Source organism: Marmota flaviventris, chromosome 1, assembly GCF_047511675.1.
Source record: "Marmota flaviventris isolate mMarFla1 chromosome 1, mMarFla1.hap1, whole genome shotgun sequence".
In the NCBI taxonomy this organism is placed as follows: Eukaryota; Metazoa; Chordata; class Mammalia; order Rodentia; family Sciuridae; genus Marmota; species Marmota flaviventris.
In genome coordinates, this window is record NC_092498.1 from 203,979,078 (window position 1) to 203,994,266 (window position 15,189).

Genomic DNA, 15,189 nt, shown 5'->3' on the forward strand with positions numbered 1-15,189 from the left:
CTGGATTTGATCATCAGCACCTAGGAGGTATTTAAAAAAAAAGAAAAATCTTTTCAATATCATTTTTATTACTCTTTAGTTGTCTCATATCTGTTAATCTAGCACTCCTAACAAGGGTACAAGAACTTTGCAAGTGTAGCTTAGTGGGTTAAAGCACTTGCCTAGTGTGTATATGACCCTAGATTTGATTTCCAGCACCATTTAAAAACAAAAGTATAAACCAGGTGCAGTGGTGCAAGCCTGTAATTCCATCAGCTCGGGCTTCTGAGGCAGAAGGATTGTGAATTCATAGCCAGCCTCAGCAATGAGGCACTAAGCAACTCAGTAAGACCCTGTCTAAATAAAATATAAAATAGTGCTGTGGATGTGATTCAGGGTCGAGTACCCCTGAGTTCAATCCCCGTACCAAAAAAGAAAAAGCATGAGCATTGTGTTCATTTTGCAGATAGGTACAAATTAATAATTTTTACTGATTTTAATCACAGTTGGGATTAATTCTACATTTCAGCACTGGTTATCAGTGCTTCTTTGATAGTCTGAATTTATCTTAGAAACTTAATTCTAGTAGTAAGAGTAAGTTCTGAAAAAAGCCCCTTGAAAGCCAAGAAACAGCAAAAAAGCCAATCTTTGTGTAAATATTTCTTCTTAGATCCTGTTTTTAATTCTTTTGGATTAATAGCCAGAAGTGTCATCACTGGATTGTTAATTCTATTTTTAGATCTAGGGATGTGGCTGAGTGGTAGGCTACTTGCCAAGCATCCTTGAGGTCCTGAGTTTGATTCCCATCACTGCAATAAACAATACTACAACTTCTAGATTTTTCAGAGACCCTTTTCACTGCTTTTTCATAGTTGCCACAGTGCACAGTTTTCATAGTTGCCAGCAGTGCAAAGAATTTCCAATTTCTTTTTTTTTTTTTTCAATATTTATTTTTTAGTTCTCGGCGGATACAACATCTTTGTTTTTGTATGTGGTGCTGAGGATCGAACCTGGGCCGCATGCATGCCAGGCGAGCGCGCTACCGCTTGAGCCACATCCCCAGCCCAGAATTTCCAATTTCTATACATCATTTCCAACATTTATTAGTTTCTGTTTTTTTGATAGTGGCCATTCTACATGTATAAGCTGATCTCATTGTGGTTTTGATTTGCATTTCTCTGATAATTAGTGTTGTTGCGCATCCATGTGCTTGTTGACCATTTGTATATCTTCTTTGAAGAAGTATCTACTTAAGTCGGTTGTCTACTTTTTATTCAATTTGGATATAGCTGAGTGGTTAAGCACTTGCCTAGCATTCATGGAGCCTTTGGTGTGACCCCCAATACCACCCTGGGGAAAAATTCATAACTTAAAAACTCGGAGATACTGTGTTAGCAACAGAATAGTATCATACACTGCTATCCTCCACCTCCACCTAGTGGCAACCAGTTGCTAATACCAAACAGAAAAGCTGAAGAAGGCCAACCAACTATAAGCTCTGTAACTGTAACTAGATACAGAGTGATGTTTCTCTTTATGAAAAGATTAGGCTATGGTTTCTTAGATTTGATACCAAACCCACCCTCCTTCCCCCACCAAAAAAATTAAATTCTTATGATCATTTTTTTTAATGACTGTATGGTCTGTGAGTTATGTCTCCTCCTTTCACTCCTTTCACTCTTGATATTTATTACTTGTTCTTTTTTTCCTCCCTATGTGCACAGCAGGATTTTTATAACCTTATTAGTCTTTCAAAGAATCACTGACATTGCTGAGGATCACATTGTTGCATATATATTTTTTAAGATGTCAATGGACCTTTATTTACATGTGATGCTGAGAATTGAACCCAATGCCTCACACATGCTAGCTCTACTACAGAGCTACAATCCCAGCCCCTGATTATTACATATTTTATAATTCATAAATTTCTATTCCATTATTTTTTCTTTAGATTAAAATATATTTGGAGTGATTTTAAGTCTTTTTTTCTTTCTTAATATATGCATTTAAAGATACATATGTCATGGGTTTAAGCATTTGCTTACACTGTATCTTATAAAATTTAATGTTGTTATACTCTTCTATTTTATAAATTATTACTCAAATGATTTTCTGTTTTCAGTATAATTTATTCTTAACCCATGGATTATTTAGCAATATATTCCTTGAATGTTCAAATACACATGCAGCATAAATCTTAAAGAGTCAGGAAAATAACACTCCATGGGGTTATTGGCCATTCAAATATGATATAATTTGGCTTCCTATATGAAAGTCATGCTGCAATGTGCAGTCTTTACCCAAAGACTTAATTGTGGTATCCCTAAAGATTTATTTCTCATTATAAATTAACTTTTATTACGTATTTCAACTCAGTTTTTTGAAAGAATGGTTAGCACATGTTAAGTTTCTGTAGGTATGATAAACTCTGCCCACTGTTGAAATCATCTTTCAGAGCAAGTTAAACATCAAAAATCAAACCACTGGGGGCGGCTAGGACTGTAGTTCAATGGTAGAACTCTTGCCTAGCATATGTGAGAGACTGGGTTTGATCCTAACACCACATAAAAATAAATAAAATAAAGGCATTCTGTCCAACTACATTAATTAATTAATTTTAAAAATAATGGAAATACTGAAAATTCACCAAACTAGTATGCTACTCTTGGACTCTACGGACAACCAGTCAACTGTTTTTTTCCTCAAAAGTAAGAGATGATTGCCAACAAAGAAATAAAAGCTGGACAAAAAAAAGTAAGTCTAATTAAGGAACACAATGCTTTGTTGAAGAAAACAAAAAAACTATGTATTTAAATAGAATGTGAGAGGCTGGGGTTGTGGCTCAGCGGTAGAGCTCTCAGCTAGCATGTGCAGGGCACTGAGCTCGAGCCTCAGCACCAACAAAAATAAATAAATAAAAGTATTGTGTCCAACTATAAAAAAATTTTTAAAAAGCTGGATATAGGGACTGGGGTTGTGGCTCAGCAGTAGAGCGCTCACCTAGCACATGTGGAGCACTGGGTTCAATCCTCAGCACCACATAAAAATAAAATAAAGGTATTGTGTCCAACTACAACTAAAACATTTTAAAAAAGTTGAATATACTATTTAAACCTGATATAGAAGCCATATGATATGATGTATGAGTTTATTAGTTCACAGCCAGAAACTAACTTACCATCCTCTTGTGAAGAAGGATATGGATAAATGTGGTGGGAAGCTTTTGACTTCTCCTCAGTAAAGGTTCCCTGGAAAGCAAATGAAAAAATTACATAAAAATATAACACATAGCAAGCAAACTAATTAGTTAGAAATTCCCTAATAATTATAAAAGTACTCATTTATTTATATTTGAAGACTACATTATTTTTCATTAAGGAAAAGGGATAATAATAACAAAGATATTGTCTATAGACATACAAGCTGAGTATCCCTTATCCAAAATGCTTGGGACCTGAAGTGTTTCAGATTTCTGAGCTTTTCGGATGTTGGAATACTTGCAAAGACCTTACCAGTGGAAAATCGCTAATCCAAAAATCCAAAATGCCCCCAAATTCAAACCTTTTTGAGTATTATAGTGGCACTCAAAATGTTTCGTATTTCAGAGTATTTCAGAATTCAGAGTTTCAGATTAGGGATGTCCTACCTTTACCTCTTAGCTAATTCTCTATATATCTCTCTATGAGTACTTCTAACTAATTCTTAAAACTGCTCCAAAACTGGGCTGGGGATGTGGCTCAAGCGGTAGCGCGCTCGCCTGGCATGCGTGCGGCCCGGGTTCAATCCTCAGCACCACATACAAACAAAGATGTTGTGTCCGCTGAAAACTAAAAAAATAAATATTAAAATTTTAAAAAAAATTGCTCCAAAACTAACACAATTATCATCATTAACTTATGTGAATTAATGTAGGTTTTATGACATAGAGCCATAAGCTTAGGCTACACAGATATTACTTCCCCCACCTTACCCCCCCCATTCACACACATACACACACACACACACACACATACTCTCTCTCTCTCTCTCACACACACACAAACACACACACACACACGCTATTGCTGTAGTTTTAAGTCAATGCTGGAATACTAATGAACATAAAAAGTCAAGTTATAACTAGGTCACAGCCAGAATATTGAATACAGTCTAGGACATACTTGGAGCAATTTAGATCAAAGTATGTTCACTCTAGAAACCATAAGATGAATGGAAAGTCTTATAATCAGTTGTAAGTAGCATGTCAATACATTCTCTGAATTGTTTCTTTGTCTCCTCTCCCAAAACTGGTGATTGACCCAGGAGTACTCTAGCATTCAGCTATATCCCAAGTCCTTTTTATTTTGAGACAGATTTCAGAAGTTCCTGAGGCTGGCCTGGAATTTGTAATCCTCCAACTTCAGCCTCCCATGTAGATGGGATTAAGGCATGTGCCAAACTACTTGGCTGTTTTCAATTTTTTTAATATTAATTTTTTAGTTATTGGTGGACACATATCTTTATTTTTATGTGGTACTGAGGTTCAAACCTAATGCCTCACGCGTGCTAGGCAAGCACTCTACCTCTAAGCCACAATCCCAGCCCTATTTTCTTTTTTCACAATGAATATTTACTATTACAATCAGACAAACACTTAGTAATGCTTCATCAAACAATTCTAAAATTTATAAAAATTTGGAGCTGAGTTAGGTGCTTCATAATATAAGGAATTCTCAATCATTGAAATGTTTTGGGTGCATTTTTTGAACAGCCACCAGAGGAGGGAAAGATATATCAATATTCAATAAGTCAGAGGCAACAAACAGAACAGCACATGTTGGCATATACACCCTATTAGACAGTCCTGGATTTGAACCGTAGCTTTGTATACTACTTGCATGACATGGAACAACTTATTTTTATGCATCAGTGACTTACGTAAAATGAAAGTTGTAGTTATTAGATTAAGACTAAGAGTAGTGACAGGCTCACTGTAAGTGCTTAATCAGTATGGGTTGTTAATGCATGTAAAATGCTAATTAGGGCTGGGGTTGTGGCTCAGTGGCAGAGCACTTGCCTAGCATGTGTGAGGCACTGGGTTTGAGTCTCAGTACTGTGAATCAATAAATAAAATAAAGGTCCATTGACAACTAAAAAAAATGCTCAAGTAAAGCCCTGATGGTCAATACTCCAAAATGGCACCATTTTTACCTCCTGAGGTCTCTCTTCTCTATTAGGGATAAGGGTATAATTTAGTGGTAGAGCCTAGCATGTACAAGGTTCAGTTCCAAGCACCACAATAAAAAAAAAAAAAAAAAAAAAAAAGATGACTCTTTGAAACCAGCCAACACTACTATTCCCTTAAGAGTATACCTAGCTAGCCCGATGTGGTAGCATACTATAATCCCAGTGGCCTGGGAGGCTGAGGCAGGAGGATTAAAATTCAAAACTAGCCTCAGCAACTTAGCGAGGTCCTAAGCAACTTAGTGAGACCCTGTCTCTAAATAACATGCAAAAAAAAAAAAAAAAAACCTGGGGATGTAGCACAGTGGTTAAATGCACATGTGTTCAATCCCCGACCCCTCTCCCCAATTAAAAAAAAAACAGTATATACCTACACAACATTCATGAAGTCATGTTTTTTACAAAGTATTATAGCTAACTATTTACTGTTAACTATTCAAAAATAACTCCTTGCACCATGATTTGGTAGTCTTGAGTAATTTTAGCTTGAAGGCATGAACCAGTAAGTTCATCTGCCCTTTTAACAGTCCACATGTAATTAAGCTATATTTGACAGTCCAATAAACAAATATTCCAAGAGAAAAAAAGATGGTTAAAGATCTACTAAAAGTAATAATGCACCAGATATGGTGGCACATGCTTGTAATCGCAGCAGCTCGGGAAGCTAAGGTAGGAGAATCACAAGTTCAAAGCTAGCCTCAGCAACATTTTTTTTTAAGTTGCAATTTTAAAAATATATGTTTTAGTTGCAAACAAACATGATACATTTATTTATTTATTTTTATGTGGTGCTCAGAGTTGAACTCAGTGCCTCCCATGTGCTAAGCAAGCACTCTACCCCTGACCTACAACCTCAGCAACTTAGCAAAGCCCTAAGCAACTTAGTGAGGCCCTAAGCAACTCAGAGAGACCCTGTCCCAAAGTAATAAAAATAAAAAGAACTAGGTATGTGGCTCAATGATTAGGCGTCCCTGTGTTCAATCCCTGATACTACCCCCCCACACACCAAAGTAATAATGCTAGTGAAAAGAAATAGATTTCACATTGCTCCATCTGATAGTACAATTAAACTACCTTTCTCTATGTGTTTGACAGAGATGTCACATGTAAAAAGCTATACGAAAATCTGTAATTGTAAGCAATATTTGAAACACTGCATTCAAAACACAGAAGATAAATGCTAAAACGTATTTCAACTGGCAGTCTCTTTTGCAACAGAAAAGAAAAAAAAGATACTTAATGAGACTTCTCAACTAATCCCACAGATCAGTAAAACTGTATAACACAAATGACGTTCCAAAAAATTATCTTGTACCTGGGTATTCTCAGTTAGTTTAGCATGTCATGAGTTTCATTACAGTTTAACCACATGTAACTGAAAACCTAGTAAATACCAAAGACTCAGCCTAAAAATGAATTTAGTGAAGGAGTTTAAAATATCAAAAAATAGCATTATGCGACTCAAGACATATAAGCTTGGACTGAGGATATAGCTCAGGGATAGACTGCTTCCCTACCATGTACAAGGCCCTTGGGTTCATTCCTCAGTACTAAGAAAATACACATACGCGCGTGCTTATCAGGAAAGTACAGTTTTGTTTTGTTTTCACCCACCAGTCTCCAATTCATAGACTCACGTGCTCCTCCTGCCTCAGCCTCCCGAGTAGCTAGGACTACAGGCATTCACAACAATTCCTGATAGAAAGTAGCATTTTTTTCCAGTAATTTTAAAAGAAACTAAATAGAATATGTATAACTGGGTGGAGTGGGCAAGTTTACTTGAAGTAAACTCCTATTATCAACAATTGTGTCACAGACTCTGTTTTCTGTGATTAAGAGTTCAGTTGCTGTGCCCCTCCCCTGACTCAGGCAATGGCAAGGCCCTACTGAGGTGGATGGCACAAAGCGTCCATCCTCTGGAGGAGCGCAGTATGTTTCTGGGAATGGGCTGGTTTGTTTTTGTATTCCCTTTAATAAGTATAGTTGCTACTTCTCATATGACCATTAAGTATGGAGGAAAAAACATGACTTTCCCAATTAATGCAACTACTTCTAAAGAATAAATCTGTTTGCTCTAAATGCAATGATTCAGCTGTGGAATGTAAATTGTTAATGTTTAATGAGAAACCCCCTGTAGGAAAAACAGTCAAGGAAGTTTTTGAGAAATTAAATTAAAATCTAGAGAAGAAAAATTAATATTAAGAAGACAGATTAGTGCTTAGTACCGGGCAACTTGTTCTTGTTCCTGTGCACAATGGTTTGGTGCTCTTACTCTTGTTAGATTAAAATTAGTAGCCTCTCTTTTCAAGTTAACCACTTGCCATAATCGTGGCGCCGGTTCTAGTTACTAAGTCAAGAAAGAATAGTCAAGGTATAGGCCAACAGTCTGGGATATTTCTAACTATTATTAAAAGCTAACTAAGCAGAAACAGCTCAAAGTAATCCACGAACTAAAAGTAAAAATGCTTGCTTATGAATAAGCCAAGATACATTCTTCTTATCTAATTGTAGCTACGTAATATTTTGTTTCTTTGAATAATGATTCCTGTTTTGTAACCACAAAATACTGTGAGCCTGCCAAAATGAAAAGTATATATGATTAACTTCACAGTAAAGATTGGGATTCAGCACCTTTCACTTTCATGTCTGTTGTTTCTCCACCCCCTTTCACCGACTCCTCACCATCCTGAGCTGGACTCCGACATTCAGTGATGCAGAATATTCCAGTTTCCTTATGTAAGTGTACTTTGCTATAAGACTATGATAACTCCATATCAGTGCACTTTAATTAAATGCTCCCTGGGCATTTAGGAGAGGGAAAAAACAAAACAAAAATCCCAGATATTATACTTACTCAAAAAGAGAAAAATTTATTTCAATACAGAACTATATAGAAATCCAAAGATATTATGGTTAACATTTGGTAGAGGCATACACTACACAATGTTTCTGAAGTGATGGTGTCTCTTACCTGATGTCGCTTGATGATATCTTTCAATTTGTTAGCCAACTTCAGATCAATGTCTGGAATGAGGTAGATGTTGGGTCTGGTCAGACAATTGTTCTGAGGAAAAAAGAATAAACTTTGAAATTCTACTGGTTTTAAAATAATGTAACAATATTCATCCATTATCACAATGGCAAAAATAGGTGTTCAAAATCACACTTCTGAAGACATGCAGGAGGTATGCCTTTTAAAATTAATTAACTTATCTATATTCTTTTTTGCAGTACTAGGGATTGAATTCAGGGCTTTGTGCATGCTAGGCAAGCACTCTACCTCTACAATATATCCTTAATCCTTTTTTTTTTTTGTATTGGGGATTGAACTCAGGGGGACTTAATTACTGAGCTATACCCACAGCCCTCTTTTTATTTTTTGAGACAGGGTCGAATTAAGTTGTTTAGAGCCTCCCTAAATTACTGAAGCTGGCCTTGAACTTGTGATCTTCCTGCCTCAACCTCCCAAATCGCTGGGATTATAGGTACATGCCACCACACCCAGCAAAAAAGATATACTTTGATGTAGAAAATAAAGTTTTATCTCAAAATAAAACACAGGTGATTCAGCAGACCACTTTTAAAAGCATCCCAGGTCCCTCTCTGCAGCTGGCTATATCTGGACAAAAAATGTTAAGACTCAAGACTTAAGGAAATTCAGCATGTAAAACTCATTAAGGTTCCATACCAGATTGCCAGATTAATCCTCCTAGACAATTTTACCTGCATTTACCTTAAATGTAGTATTTTCACAGCTAAATTTTTGATTTGGGAAGAAATTATACCTCTTTCTTTCCATTTCTAATCTTAAGAATGGCAATAAATCATGTTTATTAACTTTTCAAACCATGACCAAAATGCAACCAACAAACAAAACACACCCAATTATTTTGCTACTAACAGTCAATGGACAAACAATAAAAAATTAAATATTAAGCTTAACTTTTGCCAGGTACATTTCACAGGAAGGTTAATTCAATGATCACTATAAACTACTAGTCAATAAAAATATGACAGCAGTCTGGGGATACAGTTCAGTGGTAGAACATGTCCAGGATGGGTGAGGTCCTTGGTTCAATCCCCAGCATCATAAAACAAAAACCAGGAGACATAATGAAGAAAATTAAGCATTCTTTCATCCAAGTTATAATCTAGTTAGGGAAACATATATTTATGGCACAGTCATAGAACAAATCCAAGGAAAAAAACTATAAAACCAAGTGTCTAGCAGTAGAGAGGGTTTTATCAAATGAAGTAAAAAGTGATTTGAATAATGGATAAGGTGACATTAATGAAGAAAAATAACCATAGATTATTTCACAAGAAATGAAACACTGACATAGCAGTAACAAACAATTTTTAACAATGACAATAACAATAACAAACCTATAAAAAAGAATAGAGCAATAGGGCTGGGGATGTGGCGCAAGCAGTAGCTCACTCGCCTGGCATGCGCGGGGTGCTGGGTTCGATCCTCAACACCACATAAAAATAAAAAAATAAAGATATTGTGTCCACCTAAAACTAAAAAAATAAGTATTAAAAAAAAAAGAATAGAGCAATATATTTCAGAAAAAAATTTGTTCTTTTGATGTTTTGGAAGTCCAATATAACCAATTGTAGAACTGAAATTATATTTAAGAAACAAATTTAATGCCATGTTATTTATTTATTTTGGTACTGGAGATTTAACCCAGAGACACTTTATCATTGAACTACATCCCCAGCCCTTTTTATTTATTTAGAGACAGGGTCTCACTAAATTACTGAGGACCTCAGTAATGAGTTGCTGAAGCTGGCCTTGAACATACGATCCTACTATCTCAGCCTCCCGGTTTGCTGGGATTACAGGCATGGGTCACTGCACTCAGCATAAAACAAAAAAAATTTTAATAATAATCTAATTTTCCAAATTACCTGCACCAATGTTTTCTCAATGTTCATAAACATTTCAACATTACGATCCATTCGTGATGGATTCTGCAGATCAAATCTCCGCCTAAAAGAGAAGAAAATCATTAGAAGATTGTCTCCCTCCTTAAACACAAGGGAAAACTCAATTTTAGAATTCAATGCAAAGAAATTAGAAAGACTTAGTAGCCAAAATAGGATTCTACAAAATGTTTAATATACTCTTAATAGTATAAGAATGTAGCATTAATACTTTCATAAAAGAAAAGGCTATTAAACCATATTAAACCAAAGGCTAGCACAATGGAAACTAAGGACATTCACTCAGGCACAAAATTGAATTGATGGCAGAGTTCCTATGACAAGCTAATTTATAGTTAAATTTTTGAACATGGAGAGGCAACAGATGCTAACAAAGTTTTAGGATATTTTTCTGGAGGAATCACAAACCACACTTTGACACAGTTCCCAGAACTTTTTCCTCTTTTTTTGCTAAGGGTCTAGACTCTCATCCCCTGCTTTCTACACAGGAAGGGTTTATTTAGGATCCAGCTCTCATTTATTGAAGATGCTTTTATCTTCAACATCAGTAGACGACATTTACTGTTTAGGTCACATTTGCCTTTCTGCTGGTCAATAAAAATATGAGAGCAGTCTGGGGATACAACCAGAACACCCTGAATTTTTTTTTTTTTTTTGAGAACCATTTCTCTACAACTCCATCCCTGTGGATTATAGATTGGATGGGGTTCCTTATCATTTTCCAGAGGCAGCACACATGATCAAGGCCTAACTAATCAGGAATGGGCAGGTAAGCCAAATGGATCTGGTCCACATGGATCCAAGGATCTACTCAGAAGGCAGGGAGACAAGCAGCCCTCTTCTTTGTTCTAACACCACCCTGCAGGGTGACAGCTTAGAGTTGCCAGGTGGAGAAGGAAAGTGAAGCCACCAGATTGAAGGAAGAACTGAGAGATGAAGAAACAGTCTTAATAATATCATTAGGGTTCCTGGATCAAATAAAGCCTGAAAACATCATCATCTTTTCAACAAAACAAACAAAATCCTTTGACTACAACATGTTAACTCAAGTGTCTGTAATTTTCAATAGGAAAAGTCATAACAGATAGTACATCCGACAATCAGCCTATGGACCTTTATGTTATCTAGGGTAGCTTGTACATAGTTCTTATAAATTTTTTTATAAATTATTTTTCTTTTTAAACATATTTTCATTCATTTCTTCTTTAAAAAAATATAAACAACCTTTGTGATTTTCCAGAAAATAAGAGATGATAAAAGCTACCATAGTTGAAAAAGAAGTACCAAGAAGTACTCTATTTTTCTTAAATCAAAGATATTTTAGAGGGCTGGGGTTGTGGCTCAGCAGTAGAGTGTTCGTCTAGCACATGCAAGGCGCTGGGTTTGATCCTCAGCACCACATAAAAATGAATAAAATAAGGGCACTGTGCCCAACTACAACTAAAAAAATTTTTTTTAAAAAAGATATTTTACATCATACAGAAAAGAAATCCTGAGATCCAATGGCAGGGAATCACGATACTATCCTTCAAGAATAAAAAAAGTGTGCTGGGTACAGTATGCATGCCTACGATCCCAGCTATTCAGGAAGCTAAGGCAGAAGGGACCACAAATTCAAGGCCAGCAACTGAGCAAGACCCTCTCAAAATAAAATAAAAAAGGCTAGGGATGTAGCTTAGAGGCATAAAGCCCCTTGAATCAATTCCCAGTACTACAAACAAGCACACACAAGCATGTACACACAAAGAATAAGGAAAGTTTATCTACATGTGCTTAAAATTCAATTGTTCAAATTCAACAGTGTCTTGTGTTCTTTTCAATCAAGGAAAGCATCTTGGATATTCTAGTACAGTTTATAAGATACATGATATAGAGAGATGAGAGTTCTTCAAATTTCTAACTGGCTACAGTAATGTTCAAGAGTAGAAATTAAGGACTAGAGATTTAGCTCAGTTGGGAGAGTGCTTGCCTCACATGCACAAGGCCCTGGGTTCAATCCCCAGGAACACACACACACACACACACACACGAGTAGAAATTAATTATCCCATAATCTGTGATCATGTGAGAGCTACAAGTATTCCATGTGAGAGCTACAAGTATTCCAAACCTTTAAAGTACCTATAAGAGGTACACAGCAATGACATGAATGATCTATGTAAGGGCAAATTCAAGTGCCCATTCTTTTTTCCACAGAAAGTACAAGAGGCATGCAATAGAAAGCCACAGCTATCAAGAATTAAAGATGCACAGAATGCTTGAACTGACACAACTGACAAATCAGAGTCACCCCTTTCCACTGTGATCCCATCATATGGGAATACTCACATAATTTTTCTAAACTCTATAGCTTTTCCACCATGATATCACCCTCTTAATGGGCTTGACACTAACATTCTAAAATCATCCCATGAGTCACTTCTTCTATGAAACTATTCCTGTCTTCTTCTTTCATGTTCTTAAAAAATCCTGAGCACAGTGATATTACAGCCTCATAAGAGAACAATCTTGTTGGTAAGAGAACTCATTACATGCCTTGGGGACAAGAACCAGATTCATTAAAAAATGTTCCCATGTAGCCCTAGTGGCTAGCAGAAAGTATGGCTAAATAAGCAAACTACTAAATATATTAATATTTACTATGATTGAGAACTAATATATTACAACTTATTATTGATGAGCTAGGGCAAGACTGAAATGTATCCTAAAATAACTACAACTAAGAAAGTAAGAAAAGGATTTAAAAAGCGCATAAAAATAGATACTTTTAATATATTTTTTTTAATATTTATTTTTTAGTTTTCGGCGGACACAGCATCTTTGTTTGTATGTGGTGCTGAGGATCGAACCTGGGCTGTATGCATGCCAGGCGAGCGCGCTACCACTTGAGCCACATCCCCAGCCCGATACTTTTAATATTTACCATAGGTTTAAAAGTAGATTTTGGGTTGTGGCTGTAGCTCAGTGGTAGAGCGTTTTGCCTTGCACATGTGAGGCACTGGCTTTGATCCTCAACATCACATTAAAATAAACAAAATAAACATATTGTGTCCAATTATAACTTTAAAAAGTACTAATAAAAAATACAAAGGTATTGTGTCCATCTACAACTAAAAAAAAAAGAGAGAGTTAAAAATAGATTATAGGGGCTGGGGTTGTGGCTCAGTGGTGGCGTGCTCGCCTCGCATGCATGAAGCACTGGGTTCGATCCTCAGCACCACATAAAAATAAAGACAATAAAGTCCATCAACAACTTAAAAAAAAAAAAAAGATTATATTATAAATACAAGGGACCTCTGTCTTTAACTTTACATTGATTTAATTTTATACACAGAACTTTACTTTTACTACTTGTTTAGTTTTGAATATCCCCTTTCCACAACTACTTCTAAGGAAAGGGTAGGTTAGATCCCAAGCAATTTCCTCTTACAGGACAAAAGATTATTACCCAACCAGGTGGGAAAATCCTATTTTAGCCGACAGCCTCCCACTGGTTCTTGGGGGGGCGGGTGGTGATATGTGAGCATCTCCCCTTCATAAAGAAAATGACACTCACAGGGTCTTGTTAATAGAAGAACTATACCTAGAAGCCATCACTTATAGGATTACTTACACAGAACTTATTTATTTTCAAAGAAACTGCTTCCTTAATAAAATATTAGAATAGGGTTGAGTGGAATTATCTCCATTAGAAATCTGAGAAATAATCTGAAAGTATTCATTAAAACATTTAATATAGGACTGGATGAATTTATCTGTAGACAAAGATTAAAAACTAAATGAATCTGTTAATAGAAAAAAAAATTTTCTCTGCTTTTCCAATTGTTGATAAGTTTCTCTTCATAAAAGTATTCCAAGACTGGGGTTGCGGCTCAGTGATAGGGTGCTTGCCTGGCATGGTGAGGCCCTGGGTTCGATCCTTAGCATCACATATAAATAAACAAAATTTTAAAAAAAAAATCCATTTGCAACTTAAGGAAAAAAAGTATCCCAGTTAACAAGAAAATAACAAAGTAACACTCTTTAAGGATGAATAATTTATAAAACATATCTTTTCCAACTTTAAAAATTAAACATCCACGTGTTTCCATTACAAAGAGAAACAACCTAAAATTATATACCTCCTCATGGAGGAAAACCATACCATCTATGAAGTACTATTACAAAAAGAATTCAACTGAATGTAATCCTCTGGATCTAACCCTCAGTTTACTAAAATTTAGAAGACCACTAAAATTGATTTCCTGCAAAATCCCAAACATGAACAATCCTATAAGCTAACTTTAAGGTGTGTATGTATACATGTATGTGTATGTATTTAAAAAAAAAAAAAAAAAGCAAGAAGGAAAAGAACCAAAAGAAAGATGGCTGAAGATTTTTACAGACTTAAGAATCTTGGCAACCAAACACAATGAATAGACTATAGACAGACTCAAATAAGATAAAAATCATCCTGGATAAAATTAGGGAAACTTGAACACTCTAATAATTTTTCAAAGATTATTGTTAATTTTACTTATGGTGGTAACAATAGCACTATTATGCTTTTTAAAAATTTCTAAAAATTTCTCTTTCAGAAATAGTTAGCAAAATATTTTTTTAATTTTTATTAGTTATTGATGGGCCTTTATTTGTATTTATATGTGGTGCTGAGGTTTTTTTAAATATATTTTTAGTTGTAGATGGATAGGATACCTTCATTTTATTTATTTTTATGTGGTGCTGAGGATCGAACCCAGTGCCTCACACATGCTAGGCAAGCCTACTACCACTGAGCCACAACCCCATCCCTTAGCAAAATATTAATAGATGAAATTATATAAGCCAGGCGCTGTGGTACATGACTATAATTCCAGCTACACAGGAGGCTAAGGCAACAGAATCCAAGTTTAGAGATAGCCTGGACAACTAAGCAAGACCCTGTCTCAAAATAAAAAAGAGATGGGCTGGCGATGTACCTCAGTGGTATAATACCCGTGGGTTCGATTCCAAGTATCAAAAAGAAAGAAGAAAAAAAAGAAATTATGTAAA

The 15,189-nt window shown here is 35.6% G+C and overlaps 1 protein-coding gene across 3 annotated transcripts in view; it reads right to left on the reverse strand.

The window, feature by feature from the left end:
• The window catches only part of Smarcc1 (SWI/SNF related BAF chromatin remodeling complex subunit C1), a 142,073-nt gene that overhangs the window by 103,624 nt on the left and 23,260 nt on the right, over positions 1-15,189 (reverse strand). For all 3 annotated transcript variants that reach the window (XM_027932048.2, XM_027932047.2, XM_027932049.2), the window contains exons 4-6: positions 10,123-10,204; positions 8,177-8,269; positions 3,161-3,230 (exon numbers count right to left, since the gene is read on the reverse strand). In XM_027932048.2, coding sequence (XP_027787849.1) covers positions 3,161-3,230; positions 8,177-8,269; positions 10,123-10,204 — 245 coding nt within the window. The remainder of the gene's footprint in view (positions 1-3,160; positions 3,231-8,176; positions 8,270-10,122; positions 10,205-15,189) is intronic.